At 44.3% G+C, this 17,195-nt stretch overlaps 2 protein-coding genes across 2 annotated transcripts in view; both read left to right on the top strand.

The window, feature by feature from the left end:
* The window catches only part of LOC147006535 (dynein axonemal heavy chain 8-like), a 262,978-nt gene that overhangs the window by 3,188 nt on the left and 242,595 nt on the right, over positions 1–17,195 (top strand). Inside the window, exons 2-4 of the mRNA XM_085868614.1 lie at positions 2,132–2,284; positions 2,523–2,660; positions 5,777–5,874. Of these exons, the coding sequence (XP_085724740.1) occupies positions 2,132–2,284; positions 2,523–2,660; positions 5,777–5,874 (389 nt within the window). The remainder of the gene's footprint in view (positions 1–2,131; positions 2,285–2,522; positions 2,661–5,776; positions 5,875–17,195) is intronic.
* The window catches only part of LOC147006537 (dynein axonemal heavy chain 8-like), an 82,691-nt gene continuing 75,646 nt past the window's right edge, over positions 10,151–17,195 (top strand). The window contains exon 1 of the mRNA XM_085868615.1: positions 10,151–12,082. The gene's annotated coding sequence lies outside the window, so the exon portion shown is untranslated. The remainder of the gene's footprint in view (positions 12,083–17,195) is intronic.

Genomic DNA, 17,195 nt, shown 5'->3' with positions numbered 1-17,195 from the left:
TGAATTCATTAGTCTTTATCACACACCCAACCTGTCCACCAAGTTCCGACTTCATTCGTCCATAACCTTCTGAGAGATCCTGCTATATATCGATTTTGGCCCGATCTCTCAATGGGAAAGAATCACGAATAAACATTCAAGTGTCAGGATCCCGATCTTCACCAATATCGAATCATTTCATCCTTGTCACACATCCAACCTCTCCACCAAATTTTCTCCAAATCTGTCCACAACCTGATCCTGTTCACAGACAGACAAACTGACAAAAACACAGACAGTGGTGAAAACATAACCTCCATTCACCTTCGGTGGTAGAGGTAAGAGGAGCACAACAGAGCTGGAGAAATATTTCAAGACCACCAATTCCTCTGGTATAGAGAGAAGGTTTTGATGGTTTAAATGAGCAGAATCTTGGAAGCGACATCAGTTGTGTGAAGTTAGGAGCTCTTTTCATGACAGATCATTGTAAGCCTTTCATTCCATGATACTTGACAAAGGACCTCCCCTTTCTCAGAATCACAAGGCAGCAGTGGGCTTTGGAGGCCAAATCGCAGATATCATCTGTCCAATTAGACAGGATGTAGTTTATTTTGAGATTTGGGAGTTTGAGAAAGTGCTCATCTTCAGGAGAAATGTATGAGGACGAGGAGTGTGAGTTGGGGTTGAGAGAGGGTGGGAGGGGAGGTGGGGGGGATGAGGGCGGGGGCGGGGTCGTATTGTCGTACAGAAAAAAATAACCTTCTGGTGAGTGGAGAGGGCTACTCGGAAGAAAACAGGACCATTCAGCCTTATAAGAGATTGTGGTTGATCCCATGGAGCATCGAAATGTTTCAAATTCAACCATTCTCCACGTGTCTGATGTTCAGTGAGATTGCTCTCATGATGGTGTGGCACATGCATCATGGACCAAATGGCTTTTTCCTCTTGTCTTGATTTCCTAATGTTACAATATAAACTCAATATGTCTTGTACAATATGAACTTGTACAATATGAACTTGTACAATATGAACTTGTACAATATGAACTTCCTTTCCTCCAAAATAAGTTTCTGCTCACACTAAGTGACCCAAAAACCAAAAGATTTCCACTGGAAGGCGAACCACCTGCTCGATGAAGAAGTCAAGCTGTGATTCTCCATGATTACATGGTCAAAGTATTCAGTTTGATCTGGAGAGAAGGGCTATTATTAATCAGTTTGCAGTCAGTCAAATTTCTATATGCATCTTTAAATTCGAAGCAAAGGTTGATAGGATACTCGAGAAGTATGCACTGTCCGCTCGTCCGCCATTTCGGGCTCGTCCGCCATTTTGGGCTCGCATGCCAATTCGAGCTCATCCACCATTTCAAAGTCGTCCTTCATTTCATTTCGAACTCGTCCGCCATTTTGGGCTCGTCCTGCCATTTTGAGCTCGTCCTCCATTTCAAACTCGTCCGCCAATTCGAGCTCATTCATCATTTCAAACTCGTCCGTCATTTCATTTCAAGCTCGCCCGCCATTTCAAGCTCGTCCGCCATAACAGAGACAGGTGATCATCCTCTCTTTTGGAAAGGACATTCCAGGCACCCACCCGAAGTGACAGCCTCAGGTTAACCCAAGGAGACCGTCGTCTGGTGTACGAAACCTGAGCACCACTCGGACACACGTGACCGTAATTTGACCCGGGAAGGTTACCCAGTGGTTTTCCTTCTATCATCATAAATGAGGGTCCCGAAGGGTCCTGAATTAACTTTTTCCTCAAAAGTTGATGGAATCAATCGGAACTTGCACAGACACAATGTCAGGGTTCCCTCATTAATCCCTGAAAGTTTCAGCTTCCTCAGTCAAATCCTCCCGGAGGAGTAGGTGATACATACCCACCTACATACCCACCTACCCATATATAACTCCGTTATGGTGGGAAGATTGTCGATAAATACAAAAACAGAAAATAAAGAACGTTGTTTGGTATCGAGGGAATTATCACCGACGAACTCGGACTCGATTTTCCACTTTCACAACACAATGTGAAACACAAACAATCCGTTAAAACGAAACGTTCAATCTTTGTATTTATTTTAAATCATGGACACGTGATGTGGCGGGAACCAATCAGACACCGCGATCTCCCTGTTCGCTTTTTCCCCAAACAGCTCGCGCTCTTCACTCGGTTACCACAGCGTACCGTCCTTCACCGACACGACGTGCGGTCCACCATGACCCGAGATCTCAGAGAGAACACCCCGGGATCCCCGGGATGGTTCTCCGGAACACCGCGGGTCCATGGTCGGTTCACCCGAGACCCGGTACGTGACGTTCACTCGTACCAAGAACTTGTGTTTCCCGTACTGATCCGTGCTGTGTACTATAACACAGGAACTCATTGATTGAGTGAATGTCACGATGTCTGGAGCGGAGCCGGAATTGAATTATGAATGGAAATCCCATCCATGACATGTTACCCTCCCTCCCTCTTGTACATGTATGACATCATTTTATACCTCATCACTTCATTCCTCTTTAATCTCGTTCACAACAAATCAGATGAAGATTTACTTGTGATTATGGGCCTCTGCACCGGCACACAATGGCCTGTTCTTGAGGACTGCAGTGGCATCGTTAACGTCCTCGATGAATCACTGGATGAGAAGACAAGATACTTACCTTTGCTTTCAGAGGAAGGTATGCTCACTGATGCAACACCTTCCCTGTGCATCACCAGGTTGGGAGTTTATAGCTCGTCCTGTAACAACCTTATTTTAGGCCAAATTATGTTCAATATTATATTTAAAGATGGAAAGGTTGAACTTCGTTACCACTAAACCAGTCGGCTGTTTGTAAAGCAGAGTTCGTGAGAGTTTACCAGGAAACTAATTAATTTTGCTCGATCGATGGAAGTCACAAGTTCAAGGTCAAAGTTTGACCCAAAATCATTTTTCACGAAATTTTAACCTCAAGCTGTGACCTCGACCTTTTGACCTGCTGTAAGAACTGTTATGAAACCATTGTCACGGGATAGGTGTGTTTGTACCGATAAAATATAAAAGTATACCTGGTGTTGGTTTAATGGTTGGGGTGGTGGGCTTGGTTTACATGGGTCCTCAGTTCAAATCCCACTTGGCTGTTGAATTAATACCAGGTGGGGTTGACTCAGCTTGTCATCCTTCTGAGGTTGGCAAAGTGATACCAGCTTGCTGGGAGGATTGAGCCGTTTGAGTATCCTGTGTCAGAGTGGTCACCTGTCCAGGATTGTGTCCAATAACCCAAGTAACTGCTGTAGCAGCACTGATGCTCTCTCTGTACAGAGTGTGGTCTTCATGGATGGATCATAAAGGACACGTTTAACAACATTACCCATCACTGAGGGTCAGGGACTTGAATTCTCATGACCACCTGACTCATCAAAATAATTTAAAGTTAATCATCACCTCTTTTACTTGAGGAAAGTGTGAAAATGTAAAATTTAAAGCTTAATTCGTGTTTGTTTACTTGTTTACCAGCAAATACTACCTGTCGCTTCGCTGATGGGAATATTCAAGATAGGAGGGAGAGGGGGAAGGGGAAGAGGGAGAGGAGGGAGGGGACGAGGGAAAGGAGGGATGGGAAGGATATAGGCGAGGAGGGAGGTGAGAGTGGATGGAGGTGAGAGGGGAAGAGGGAGAGAGGGGGGAGGGGAAGGATCGAGGAGGAAGAAGGTTGGAGAGAGAAGAATAGGGGTGGGATAGTGAGGGATAGGGATGATAGAGAGTGATAGGGGTGGGGGAGGGGAGGGGAGGGGGGAAAGTGTGGCGGGGGAGAGGAGGGAATTGACTGAATTGAATGGGTTCTCAGGTATTTGAATGGCAAAATGAATTATCGAAAACTTGTCCTTGTCCGATTTTTCATTTTCATCCCAAGGTCAAGGTCACAAGGTCAAAAACTTAGAAAACTGCGAATTTTGATGTTAAAATCATTCGATCGCCCAAACTTTGAGAGCGAGGATGACAATATTTTTTATGCATAATCCTGAGGTCATTCCCCACCTAAATTATTGAAACCATTTTGCTCGATCTCGAACACCTTGCCCGTGGCGCCTCCTTCAAGTTTGTTTTTACGCTGATTTCATCAAAGTATGGATAATCCGAGGAGTGCAAAATCCCAGATCGCCTATATGACGTTATATTGTTCCTGGAATGTTCCAGAGGATGTTTTGCCACTAAAGGTCATAATCCTTGACCTTTGACCTTCAAAGGCCACAAAGGTTAAATTTTCAAAGTTGTTAGAATCGAACCGGGTTTTCGACCTTCTTCGACGAACTAACTCCAATAAGCTATAGCACGTATCCTGTTTCATTATTTTTATGTCCACAACATTGTTTTGTGACCTTTAAAGGTTTTGCAAAGGTCAAATTTTGAAAGTTGTCATCAAACTTGGTCAATTCGTCATTATGCCAACAAGATTCGCCGGCCATGAAATGAAAATGTTTATTACTGCTTTTGGGCCTCACTGGCCTTAAATGCAGTGAATAAATAATGATAATAATAATAATAATAATAATAATAATAATAATAATAATACCGTGACCAAATTAACTTGTGACCGTTTTACCGTGACCAAGTTTCCCGTGACCAAGTTTCCCGTGACCAAATTTCCTGTGACCAAATTACCGACATTCGAACGGACACGCGTAGAGGGGGTGGGATAGGGTAAGTGTGTCTGCGTAAACCCCTTTTGGTATTCTCTGAGGACTGGCCGTGACGTCACAGGACAGTTCAGCGGATGGCTCCGCCCCGTGATCACGATTGGCGGAAGGCGACGGCAGTGGGCCAATAAACGGCTCGATTGGAGGTGACGAGGGCAGAAGGATAAAAAGGTTCTGTTCGGGGTCGAAAAAGAAGAAGAAGAAGATTACAACCAGAACGCTCGTGTTTTTTTGGTGTGGAACCTGTGGCGGCAGAGAGCGTCCTGGTGGCTGTGCTGAGTCGACCGTGCTCTTGATCGTGCTCTTGATCGTGCCTCGCTTTGGTTGGCTCTAGGGTTCTGCTGACTCGGAATACGGGGTCGGGCGGCGGGTGGACCTGCCTCCCTCTCCTGCTCGCGGCTTGGCGCGGGAGCTGGTTCCCTGGCGGCTGTGGGCGAACTTGTGCCAGGACCAGGAGGTCGACAGCACCGCGGTTTCTCCTGCCCCCCCCCCTGGCGAGAGCAAGGCCGGTTCGTCCGGCGCCGATCCAGGGACAGTTGCGTCCACACCACGGTCCAGCCTGACCACCAGAGATAGCTACGTTTTGTGTGTGTGTGTGTGTGTGTGTGTGTGTGTGTGTGTGTGTGTGTGTGTGTGTGTGTGTGTGTGTGTGTGTGTGTGTGTGTGTGTGCTTGGCGCCTTCGAGGGATTGAGAACTGTATATTCATTGGAATTGTCTGTGTTTTTCCCCCACGCCCGATCCCACACCATCCCGTCGAATCGCCCCGGATCCCTCTTCTTGCCGAGTCTTGTTTTTTCTAGTAATAATAAAAAAGGAAAAAACATCATCAACTCAGTGAAAAGTGACTCGTGCCACCTTCCTCGTCCCGTTTGCGGTAGAGCGATTAGAACCGCCATGTTTGGGTTATAAACAAATAAATCTCCTCCATCGTTTCGGCTCATTCTACGTTGTCGGGACTGTTCAAGTCCCGTGGACGTCACAATATAATTGGACTTGATCACAGGTGTTATTTGTGATCAGTGTTATCATTATGTTAATTAAATGATAGTTTTAGAGTTGTAATTGTATTTTTTGTAAGTTTCGTTTTTTTCTCATTGCTTTTTAAGGGTTCAACAGGCCAGACTGGACCCATGGGAGAACGGGGTCACCCTGGCCCTCCTGGCCCACCGGGTGAGCTGGGACTGCCAGGTTCAGATGGAAAAGAAGGCATGAAGGTCGGAAACAACAGTTTTATGTTTATACTGCCATACAATTTTTAGTTAAAGCAACAAAAACCAACAACAACAACAACAACAACAACAACAACAATAACAACAAACAAGGGGTTGGGAGTAATTTGGGTGTTGAAATGTGTTTCGATAAACAGTATGAGTAAAGGTGATAACTCGATTTTGCAATTTCAGATTGATCGTTGAGGGTATAAACTGAATTTTAATCTCACTCTCCAGGGATTGATGTTGTATTAAATTATTTAACACAGGTGTTTAAACTCTGACACAAATTCATGTAAATTGGTCTCAATGTAAAGTGATGAGAACACACTTGTTCGATAAGAAAAGTATAATTCCTGGATGCTGTCCTTCGAATAACCCAAGTTGTTTTTAATGACCTTTGTTGAACCTTTCACCTCCGAAATCATTGTTTTTAATCTTACCGTTCATATTGACCCCCAGGATATCCATGGTAATCGTCATGGCCAATGAAATTTAGAGTTTACAATCTGTCCCTCACCTCTTGATCTCTCAAAATCTTGGAGTTACTCAGTGAGGACTAGAATATGGAATACCCACACTGTTGATGAGAGTGGAAAAATCACGACAACACTCTCAATGTCAAACTTCCAGGGTTATCGTGTCCAGAGACTCATGAATTACCCCCCACAAGTGTGTGGATCAGGTGGTTTATTCTCATCACACCAAGCTCCTCGACGCACATTCGTGGAGCACCCAAAACCCCCACATTAACACGTCATCAACTTGGGGAAAAACACAAGCTATGGTAAAGCAAGCTCAAGACACAGCTGCTTCTTCTACTGTCTGCGTAGCATCATTGGCTGGGGGTACAGCTGTGCAACTGATGCAATACCCTCTGCCGATTCTATCAGGAATTTTTAATTTGTTCATGGTGCCAGCGATAGCTCACCTACTCTTCAAAAAGGACACCGTGGGATCTTTAACGTCCACCAACTAATCCCAGGAGATGGGACGTGTATGTTTACGTCCAACATAGCGACCGAACACACATTTATGAATCACCCTGGCTGTGAAACACTGGCATGACAGTTTAAAGCTGGGTTTGGATTCAAAGCGAGGCTGGACAGCTTAAAAGTGAGTGTACCAACCTGTGGGCCATTCTGCCAGCCCAAGACACCCACTGTTCCCTTTTAAAAACTTAACCAAACAGGTGTGGTAATCTTAATCCTGATGAAGCAGCACTTTATGGATGGAAAGAAGTAAATTAATACAGAGGTCTCATAATAATTAGCATTCTCAGGTCTCACACTCAGAGGTCTCAGGACTTATTTGTCTCGAAAAACAAATCATGAAAATCACAATGACTAATTTATGTTTTCCTTCCATCTCATCTGTAATGCGGTCGATGAAAGACTTCCCTGGAAAGAAATCACATCATATATATACCAGAGTTCATGACTGGGAAGTTTATCAGTGAGCCGGGATAAAATAGTCGGATCAATATGTCACATGACCCCCAAAAAATTGCAAGAAAACGTTTTATGGAATCTTTTTGTTTTATTTGGTCTTCAGAACAACATATTAAAAGTTACCAAAAATTGACGACCACAAAGGGTCGAAATATGGCGTCAGTAAAAATAACTAAATGGACGATTGACATCCAAACAAAAACTGATTAAAATACTTCAAAATACCAAAAGTGTTACACAGTCTACCCTCGAGAAATTAGTTTTGATCTGTTGAGCGTATGTTCCAACGTACCTTCCACCGAATATTTAGTCTTCATTTTCATCATCTGAAACTGGCTCAGTAACCACATAACCACAGTTGCCTTCTTGGCAAGGTCCGCAAGCTCTGGTCCATTCAAGGCCATGTTTATTACAGCTACATTTCAGTATGCTCCATCCTGTAGTGCAGTTGCAATGGATCATTTTGAGCAGAATGTCTGGTGCAGGGCTCTTATGCATCAGGAGTGGAATATTTTTGTCCTCTTGCACATCCAAGCCCCATTCAGTAGGGTTCATGCCGTCTTCCTTGCCCATCCAAACCATGACTTGTAGGTACGTCTGCCGAGAGTGAAGGTTTGTGACCGAGGTTGTTGGACGCAGTCTTTTGGTTGTCACGAAGGTCTCTGCGGCCACTTTCATGCAAAGGAACTTGTAGCGTAATGATGCCAAAGAGTCAGATTGGGTTCCGTTAAACAAGGACACAATTGCCTTGCAACCAGTGGTTTCAACAGTAAATTGATCTGCCATTGGTGTGCAAAAGACCTGTGAACAGGCACGCAAGACAGATTCACCCTTGATGACTTTTTGGAAAACCGATTTCTTCCCCATCCCAAAGATTCTCAAAGTAGTGTCACATCCAGAGAAAGTATGAGCAAACAATAGATCAGAGCAGACATCATCACCAAGTAACCGTTTCAGAACTTCGATTTTGTTAACATTTGGTTTCCCCTTGTCTGACCTGAAGTACAGGTACTTGCAGTCCTTAGAAGTTGCATGATACAGCAGCAATACCAGCAGATCCGTGTCTTCTCCGATCAGGGTTGTTGCGTTGGAGGATGTCATTGTGACGGATGCTTTCAGGATGTCCAAGTCTGCATCTCCTTCAGCTTGGATGATATGACAGCTTTTCTGCCGCAAGTGTTCAGAGATCAAGTGTATGAGGTCCTGTTTGTTCATAACATTTGAGAGGAAATCTTCCTTTCTCCCAACGAATGTTGTTGTATCCGATATGTTGACCTTTTTCGAAACCAGAGCTCGACTTTGTCGCTGATTCGTATTGTCCTTTGTACTTGGTCCTCCATCATATCCATCAAAGACAACGGTGGCATTGCCGGACAGGTCTGATGTGAAAGACGCGTCGGCATCGGCAATTGAGCTGGAGGTGCTGCCTTCGGTCCATTTCAGTCGATGTAGAAGTGAACCACCATCTAGAACATAGCGATCAGTCTCTGGAATGGACTGAATAACTGCATCTTCTGATGAAGTAACATGCCATTGTATGGCGTCCAGAAGTTGTGCTTTTTCTGGATTCTGCACACGATTCTTTGCTTCAAACAAGGATGGAGGATATGGGGAAAGTTCACATTTCATTACCTCATCTTGGCACAGATTTTCCTGCTGAGAACCTCTGAAATAGAGAATAGAAATAGAGAGAAATAGAAAGTCAGAGAACAAGGAACCTCTGAAATAACAGTGCTGGATCAATGGCTCAATCCTCGGTGATCTTTTTTGGCCTGGGCTGATGTTAGTGTCCTCACTGTAGTGTTTCATTTGTTCGAATCCGAGAAGACAGATTGTCCTTCCATTTTATTCACTGTGTTTCTGCCAACAATGAAAAGGTCTTGCACATTGACATCCTCATTAGCATTTATACCTGTGATGATGTCACGAAGGGTCACCTCATCCGAGAATGGAGAATGTTGTTCAAGCTTTGTGGCAATTTTGGCCAAGTCCATCGTGTCCATGTCTATTTGTGATGCAGATTCCTCTTTGTGCTGTTCGCTCATTGTGTAAACGGTTAGACAGAATTCCTGCATGGCGTAGCTGTTGCTGGAGGATACCGGAGACGACATTGTCCAAACAGCTCTTTGATGTTCAGTCATTCCACTTCCTCTTGTCAGGCCCCCTGTACATTTAATGGACCGCATCAGGGTCTGTTTGATCACCAAGTCTGATCCAAGGCCAGCCCAGCGTTGGTCGGTGCGTTGAATCACGTGGAATCCGTTTCTGAATTTCGAAAATACTGCAGAGTTTTCAGTTTCTCACGCCTGCATCTTCTGCAGGTAAAGATAAGCAGACTGCAGATGGTTGGGATGTCCAGCAGCAGCAAATATCGTTAAGCAGACAGATATAGCGTGGAGTTGCATTTGCTACGACCCTGTGCAATCGGCCTCGACAAGTTCCCAGGCCACTCCCAACATTTGCAGATAGTTCAGCCATAATTTGCTCGTTTTTGAACTGTTAGATAATTCAGACTTTTTGGAAACTAGTGTATGGGAAATCCATTTGATACAATCACTTTTGAGTGATGTTTCCAAGTCTATTGAAATCGCATCTGACATCGTATATTGACTGTCAAATTTTTGCACGAGGATCTCAAATCCTGACTCATCTGCAATGACTTTAGCTGCAATCGTGGTGCATCAGCCACTGACAAACAAAGAGGTGTCCCCAAAATTGGTGCTGCAAAGCTTTTCCATTCATCATGTGATGAACCACAGCGTTTTCACTGGAAATCGTCTCCAAGACCTCTTTCAGGTCACTCCCATTCATCATTACTCCGATGGCCCCCAACAGATTGAGCTCACTGAACGTCATATTATCCCCCAAAAATTATCCTCAAAGGATTAAAGTGATCGGAAAGTGTTCAATTCATCAGATTTGAGTGGATATCAGACATGTTCTCACATTGGCTCCCATCTTTTTCTAACCTCATATCGAGACCCTTTATTTTTGTCCAATTTTTAGCAACTTTTGATATGTTGTTCTGAAGACCTCATGGAAAAGAAAAATACCATAAAACGTTTTCTTCCAATTTTTTGGGGGTACACGGCAATTTTTCCATATTTTGACTCTCCTCAAAGTTACTAAGTTGGATGACGTCATAAATTATCGGAGTTCGGAGAGACGATTTGTCATTTAACAGACCCCTGGTATTTTGACAGATTCAATACTGTTCAATGAGTTTTCTTCCTTTCTAACACTGGAAATCTCCTGGCCCTTTTCAACGGATGAGATGTTTTTGTCGACTGATGGAGAAGGCATCCATCGATTAACATGCTGATCGAGGGGAACAGGTTGTTCAACTGGTGGTGTGACCTCAATAGGTATTGCCTGTCCCTCACTTGTAGCAAGCTTGGGAGGAGAAGGCTACAAATGATAGTGAAAGCGACGTGGACTTGCTCTACCCTGATTCGGACAAGCAGTTACGTGCCGTCTTCGACGAGGAAAGCATTGACGAGGATTTCCTCGGGTTGAGCTGAAAAGCTTCATCAAATTCAAACAGCCCTTTTTCAGGGCCACAAATCCACAAGACATAAGTATCATACCGAGATGAATCCCTTTTCTTCAAAAAAAATCCTCTTTATAATATTAAACAAGGACAAATGTGTCCAAGAGCAGCGTCCGAAAATTATCCTCAAAGGATTTGTCGGCTAAAAAAAAAACAACCCAAAAAACAACAACTTCCGATATTTCGTCACGTGCCTTGATAAAGCCAATAGCGAGACCCGGCATGGTGTATTTACGTATTTACGAAATAAATAATGTATTTACGAATTTACAATACATTAAATGAAATAATCTTTCAATAGTGACGTGAACTTTTCGAAACATTAAAGCAAATGTCCGAATATATTTAAAAGTTCATGATAGACGCTTTCAAAAGGCACCGTCAATGTGAGGATGTGTACAAGTGTTTAGTATTTAAGGAGATCCGGATCGTGTATATAAAAGAGCCGAGTCCGAATATAAAGGTTTTGTCTTCACAAGAAGAAGGAGAAGAACAACGCCGAGCGTTCTTATAGCAGCGTTTGCTACGTGAGACGCTGCTGAAAATAATAAATAAAAATAAAAACTTCTTGGTGTCCTCTCCTCTCTCTTCAACTTCTTGAAAATGAGAATAAGACTGTTAGACTAAATTGAGGTGACGTGGGAGTTCGCATGTTGATTCCTCCGTCACTTTGTTTCGTACAAAGTTAATGTACAAACGTATTGAGATCTCGATCAGAAAATAAAAAGATCAATCGATTAATTTCCTTTGAGGGTGAAAAATACGGGTGCTGTTATTTGATTTGAGGGTGAAAATATTTGAGGGAAATAGAGATGATGAGCTTCACCAAAAAGCTCGAATTTGGTCTCATCTGTCCACAGGACATTTTCCCAGAATGATTTTGGCTTGTTCAGGTGTGTTTTGGCAAACTCCAGTCGGGCTTTCTTTTGTCTCTCATCAGTGGGGTCCTCCTGTGTCTCCCACCATAGAACACCCTTTCATTTCGTTGGCGATGGATTGTGCGAGTTGAAACCGTCGTACCTCGTGTCTGAAGGTCAGCTTGAATCTGTTTGGCAGTTGATCAAGGTGCTTTCTCCACCATTCTAACAATCCTTCAGTGAAATCTTCCAACAAGTTTTCTCTTGTGACCACGTCCAGGGAGGTTGGCTGCAGTGCCATGGGCCATAAACTTCCTGATAACATTGTGTGCGGTGGACACAAGAACATCAAGGTCTCTGAAGATGGACAAGTAACCTTGAGATTGTCCATGCTTGGCTGCAATCTTGTGTCTGACCTCCTCAGACAATTCTCTGTTTTTCTTTCTTTTCTCCATGATCAGTGCGGGACACACAGAGACACAAAACAGTAGAATGACTTCATTTCTCTCTTAAAACTGGTTGCATGAGTGATTTTTTTTTATTTCGCAGGCACCTGCAGCTCACCACAGGTGAGTTCAATTCCAAAGGAAAGGAGAATCACCCGCTTTAAATCAAATTATTTCTAACAACTCCTAATAGCTGAGTCTTTGGGCCTCTCACTCAATCACCGCAGGTTGGTCGGTGGTCTTTCTCTCTTCTACCGACTCCTCTCCAGCCATGCCCCCCCTGCTCTCTCTGCGATTTGTCCCCACCACATTTCCACAGGGCGCTCAAGGTCCGCCAACAACCCCCTTCTGGTAAAACTACCAAAATCACGAATCACTGCTCATCTTCACTCTTTCATTCCTCTTTTTTCCCGCCTTTGGAATAAACTTCCTCACTCTATTCTTTCCCATTCTTCCCTCCAGGCTTTCAAAACAGCTGTTCACCACCACCTCTTATCTTCCCCCATCCAAATCCTCGATCTTTTCTACCCCCGATAATCCACCCAAGCCCACTTCCTTCAATTCCCCTGCTTTCCTTCCTGAAAGTCCCTGTAATGTCCATCTTCTCTTCGCCATGTTCCCCGTCCCATCCCCATCCCTCTGCCTTCCACAGTTCACCTAATGTGTCTGTTCCCCACTGTTTTGTCCCTTCCACTCCCACCCCTCTTGTCTCATGCCTCCTTGCTGTGAGTTGTGTGTTGGCTCTCATACGAGCCTCGACCAAGGTATACAAAAAAAAAAAAAATAGGTGTCAATAATATTGTCGAGACCATTTTAGGATTTCTTTGTGGAGTAAGTTAAGAATTAGTAATTTTTTGAGATTTTTTTTTTTGTTTCGCTCCACTGCAAACCAAATAAATACTGTTACGTCTGAGGGGGGGTATGCATTCAAAGCTTAATTCGGATGTTTAATTCGGTATGCCATGCTGTTCGAGTTTACCAGGATCTCGATGTAATAAGTAGCAATTCAGTGGTGATAAGTTGTCTCGTAAATGTCCATTTCTTTAAGGGGGAAATGAAAATTGTCACGTAATTAGATAGGGAGACGGGTTAGGGAAAGTTGTCTGCGTAAACCCTTTTAGTATTCCCTGGAGGCTTGCCGTGACGTAACAGGACAGTGTTGCGGATGGCTCCGCCCCATGATCACGATTGGCGGAAGGCGACGGCGGAGGGCCAATAAAACGGCTCGATTAGAAGTGACGAGGACTCGAGGATAAAAAGGTTCTGTTCGGGGAAAAGAGGTGGAAGAAGAAGATTGAAAAAGAGAAACCGTTTTGGTCGAGGCTGTTGGGTCTCGGAGCGTGCTCTCTGATTGCGCTGGTTCGTTCCTCGATTCGTCGTGTCTCGTGGCCTTGCTGTGCCTCGTGCCTCACCTCGGTTGGCTCTGGGGTTCTGCTGGCTCGGAGTATGGGGCCGAATGGCGGGCGGACTTGCCTCCCTCTCCTGCTCGCATCTTGGCGCCAGAACTGGTTCCCTGGCGGCTTGGAGCGGACTTGGGCCAGGACCAGGAGGTCGACAGCACCACGCTGTCTCCTGCCCCTGACGAGCGCAACGCCACCTCGTCCGACGCCAATCCAGGGACTGTTGCGTCTACACCACGGGCCAGCCTGACCACCAGGACCAGCTACGTTTTGTGTGTGTGTGTGTGTGTGTGTGTGTGTGTGTGTGTGTGTGTGTGTGTGTGTGTGTGTGTGTGTGTGTGTGTGTGTGTGTGTGTACCTGACGCCTTAGAGGGTTTGAGATTTGTATATCCATTGGAATTGTTTGTGTTTTCCCCACGCCCGAACCCACACCACCATCCCGTCGAATCGCCCCGGATCCCTCCTCTTGCCGAGTCTTATTATTATTTCTGGTTGGAGAAATAAACATTATTAACTCAGTGAAAAGCGACTCGTGCCACCTTCCTCGTCCCGTTTGCTGTGGAGCGATTAAAACCGCCATCTTTGGGTTATAAAAAAATAAACCGCCTCCATTGTTTCGGCTCATTCTCCGTTGACGGGACTGTAGAAGTCCCGTGAACGCCACAATACATTTGTGGAGAACAAATTTTTTTTTAATTTCAACAATTTTCTGGAAGAAATGGTACATTATTTGAAAAAAAGTGCAAGGGTGTCAATATTTCGGGCCACTACTGTCTGCATGTGATTCAATTTAAATAAAATAAAGATTGTAACAGTCGTATAAATAAATTAATTCTGGAAGTTTACCGCCTGACAGAGTGGCTATGACACCACCCGAGCGAACACGTAACGTGAGTTATTCGTGCCTGTTGTGTGTGTCCTTTATGATGTCCTTATAAACAGTAGGTTTCCTGTTTGAAATGATTTTCAATTTTTCGCTCGCCTGTTCGAGGAACAGGGAGCTATAGCGATACCCCTGGCGTGAGCGTCACCATGAGCGTGAAAATGTTAAAGTTTTTGATGCAAGTTATTTTTTCCTGTCTAATGTTTTTATCTTCCACACTATTTTTTATACGCTCGATATATAAATATATATATTTTTTATCGGGGCGTATTATGTGATACCGGTCGTCCGTCCGTCCGTCTGTCTGTCCGTCCGTCCGTTCCTGTCCGCACTCTAACTCCCAAAGTTTTCAACTTTCACGTTTCATATTTGGTACATAGGTACGGACTGTGGAGACGGTGTGTCGTGACCTACGTTCGTCATCTAAAGTGGTTGCCATGGCAACCAGGATGCTGTTTTCCATGTCGTAGCACAATTCTGTATGGACCTTCTTGTTCGGGCGTATATTGTGCTCACTTGCGCTCTTGTCACTGATTACAATATACAAATACATATACTGCTTTAAAATTATTTGGATCAGAATTCACTGCAAGGCTTTATAAAAAAGTATTAACTCGAACGGGCACTCATAGAGCGCATGCCTTCGCCGCCACTACTTTTTTTGTTCTTGGTATGAGTGTGGGGAACTGGTTTCATATGAATGGTGTTATGACACAAACCACATATCTATAATGTCATGACCCCCCCCTGCCGAATTTCGGGGGCTACGGACTAAACAACAATCAACTCACGTCGTTTTGGCGAGTCTTCACTCGCAAGCTCGGTGAATACAACGTTTCAACAAGAGAAGGTGATCTCGTTTTCAAGGTCGTGACCCCCCTGACCTTTGTCCCCTAACCGGTAACAAGAGTATGGGCGTCATTGTGTCATGTTGCATATCACAAGATGAGGCGTTGAATTCTGAACATTTTGGCGTTAGTTGCATGCAAATTGAATAAAAATTGACCGTGTTATCGTAAAAAGACGATTTTGACCTTTTCGTGACCTTGACCTTGACCTTTGACCCGAACGATCCCAAAATCTAATCGAATGCTTCCTGGCTAATAACCAATCATCCCACCAAATTTCATGCAATTCGGTTTAATACTTTTTGAGTTATACGAATCACAAGATGACAAATAAATAAATAAATAAATAAATAAATACACGCTGACCAAAACATAACCTTTCGCAGAATGCGAAGGCAATAAAGGTTTCGTCGACTCCCCTGATTTGCGACAAAGTGACCATGACCTTTGACCTTGCCCTTCAAAATTTCATGCGCTGAAAGGGACCTCTATAGGCCTCTGATATGCGAAGTTACAAAAATTTCCAATGACAACTGTGCTCTGCAGAATTTTTTATACGTGATTGCAGACAAAAAAAAACAAAACAAAACAAAAACAAAAAAAAACATACAAGCTGACTAACATATTTTGCAAAAACTTCATTTTGGCAAGATAATAAATGATCATTTCATATTTAAAGGTGAGTTTTGGGTTAAAAGTCGGGTCGGTTTGTTTTCATCCCCGGGGGAGTCAAAGCCACGCTTTGAAGCCACGCCCACTTATAGCCACGCCCACTTATAGCCACGCCCACTTCAACCGCTTTTCAATCCGCCAAGTGTGTCTTACTCCCTCGGCTCGTTTCCTATTGTGGCGTACTCTCTGTCTCTGTCTCTCTCTCTGTCTGTCTCTCTCTGTCTCTGTCTCTCTCTGTCTGTCTCTCTCTGTCTGTCTCTCTCTGTCTCTCTCTGTCTCTGTCTCTCTCTGTGTCTGTGTGTCTCTCTCTGTGTCTGTCTCTGTCTCTGTGTCTCTCTCTCTGTCTCTCTCTCTCTCTCTGTCTGTCTCTCTGTGTCTGTGTGTCTCTCTCTGTGTCTGTCTCTGTCTCTGTGTCTCTCTCTCTGTTTCTGTCTCTCTCTCTCTCTGTGTCTGTCTCTCTCTCTCTGGTCGGTGTGTTGAAGACTTGGTACGATTTCCCCCTGGTGATGTGGACGCCCTTGCTCGCCGTTCTGTGTTCTCTCTGCACCTGTGAAGGTGAGACTCCATTTTTGTTGGTGAGAGGTGGGTTCAAACTTGCCGGTGAGGAAGGTGTGTGCGGTGAGTAACGGGTACACAGGAATGTCTCTCCGTCTATAAACCACATCCTTGTTTACCTTCAATGTACATTCGACTCTGGCACACACGAACATGGCAAGTGACCCGGATTTTCGGGGTTTGACCCGATTTGTTTGTGAAAACCCGCAGACCCGTTGTAGTGGGGTCTAAACCCGTATTGGATGGAAACAATTCACTCTCGAACGTCTTGGTGATGTTTATCAGAACTCTGGAACACTTTAAATGGCAGGATTTGATTCGATTCGGATTGTAAGGACACACGACACCGTCTAATCACAAAGAACTACTGAGAGAGAGAGAGAGAGAGAGAGAGAGAGAGAGAGAGAGAGAGAGAGAGAGAGAGAGAGAGAGAGAGAGAGAGAGAGAGAGAGAGAGAGAGAAAGAGAAAGAGAAAGAGAAAGAGAAAGAGAGAGAGAGAGAGAGAGAGAGAGAGAGAGAGAGAGAGAGGAAGAGGGAAAGAGTTAGTGGTAGAGACATATCCAGGTTCGAGTACATTGCGGTGTCCCATCCTATATCTTTGGCTGCATGGCAGTGTCTCATTTCATTAAAATTAATTACCGTTAGAATTTGGAATATGGGAA

The sequence above is a fragment of the Eptatretus burgeri genome, unplaced genomic scaffold, assembly GCF_056783735.1.
Source record: "Eptatretus burgeri isolate ZD-2024b unplaced genomic scaffold, Ebu_testis_v1 Ebu_testis_scaffold_3167, whole genome shotgun sequence".
Lineage (NCBI taxonomy): Eukaryota > Metazoa > Chordata > Myxini > Myxiniformes > Myxinidae > Eptatretus > Eptatretus burgeri.
The sequence above is the reverse complement of the archived record's forward strand: the minus strand, read 5'-3'. Positions and strand labels throughout refer to the sequence as shown.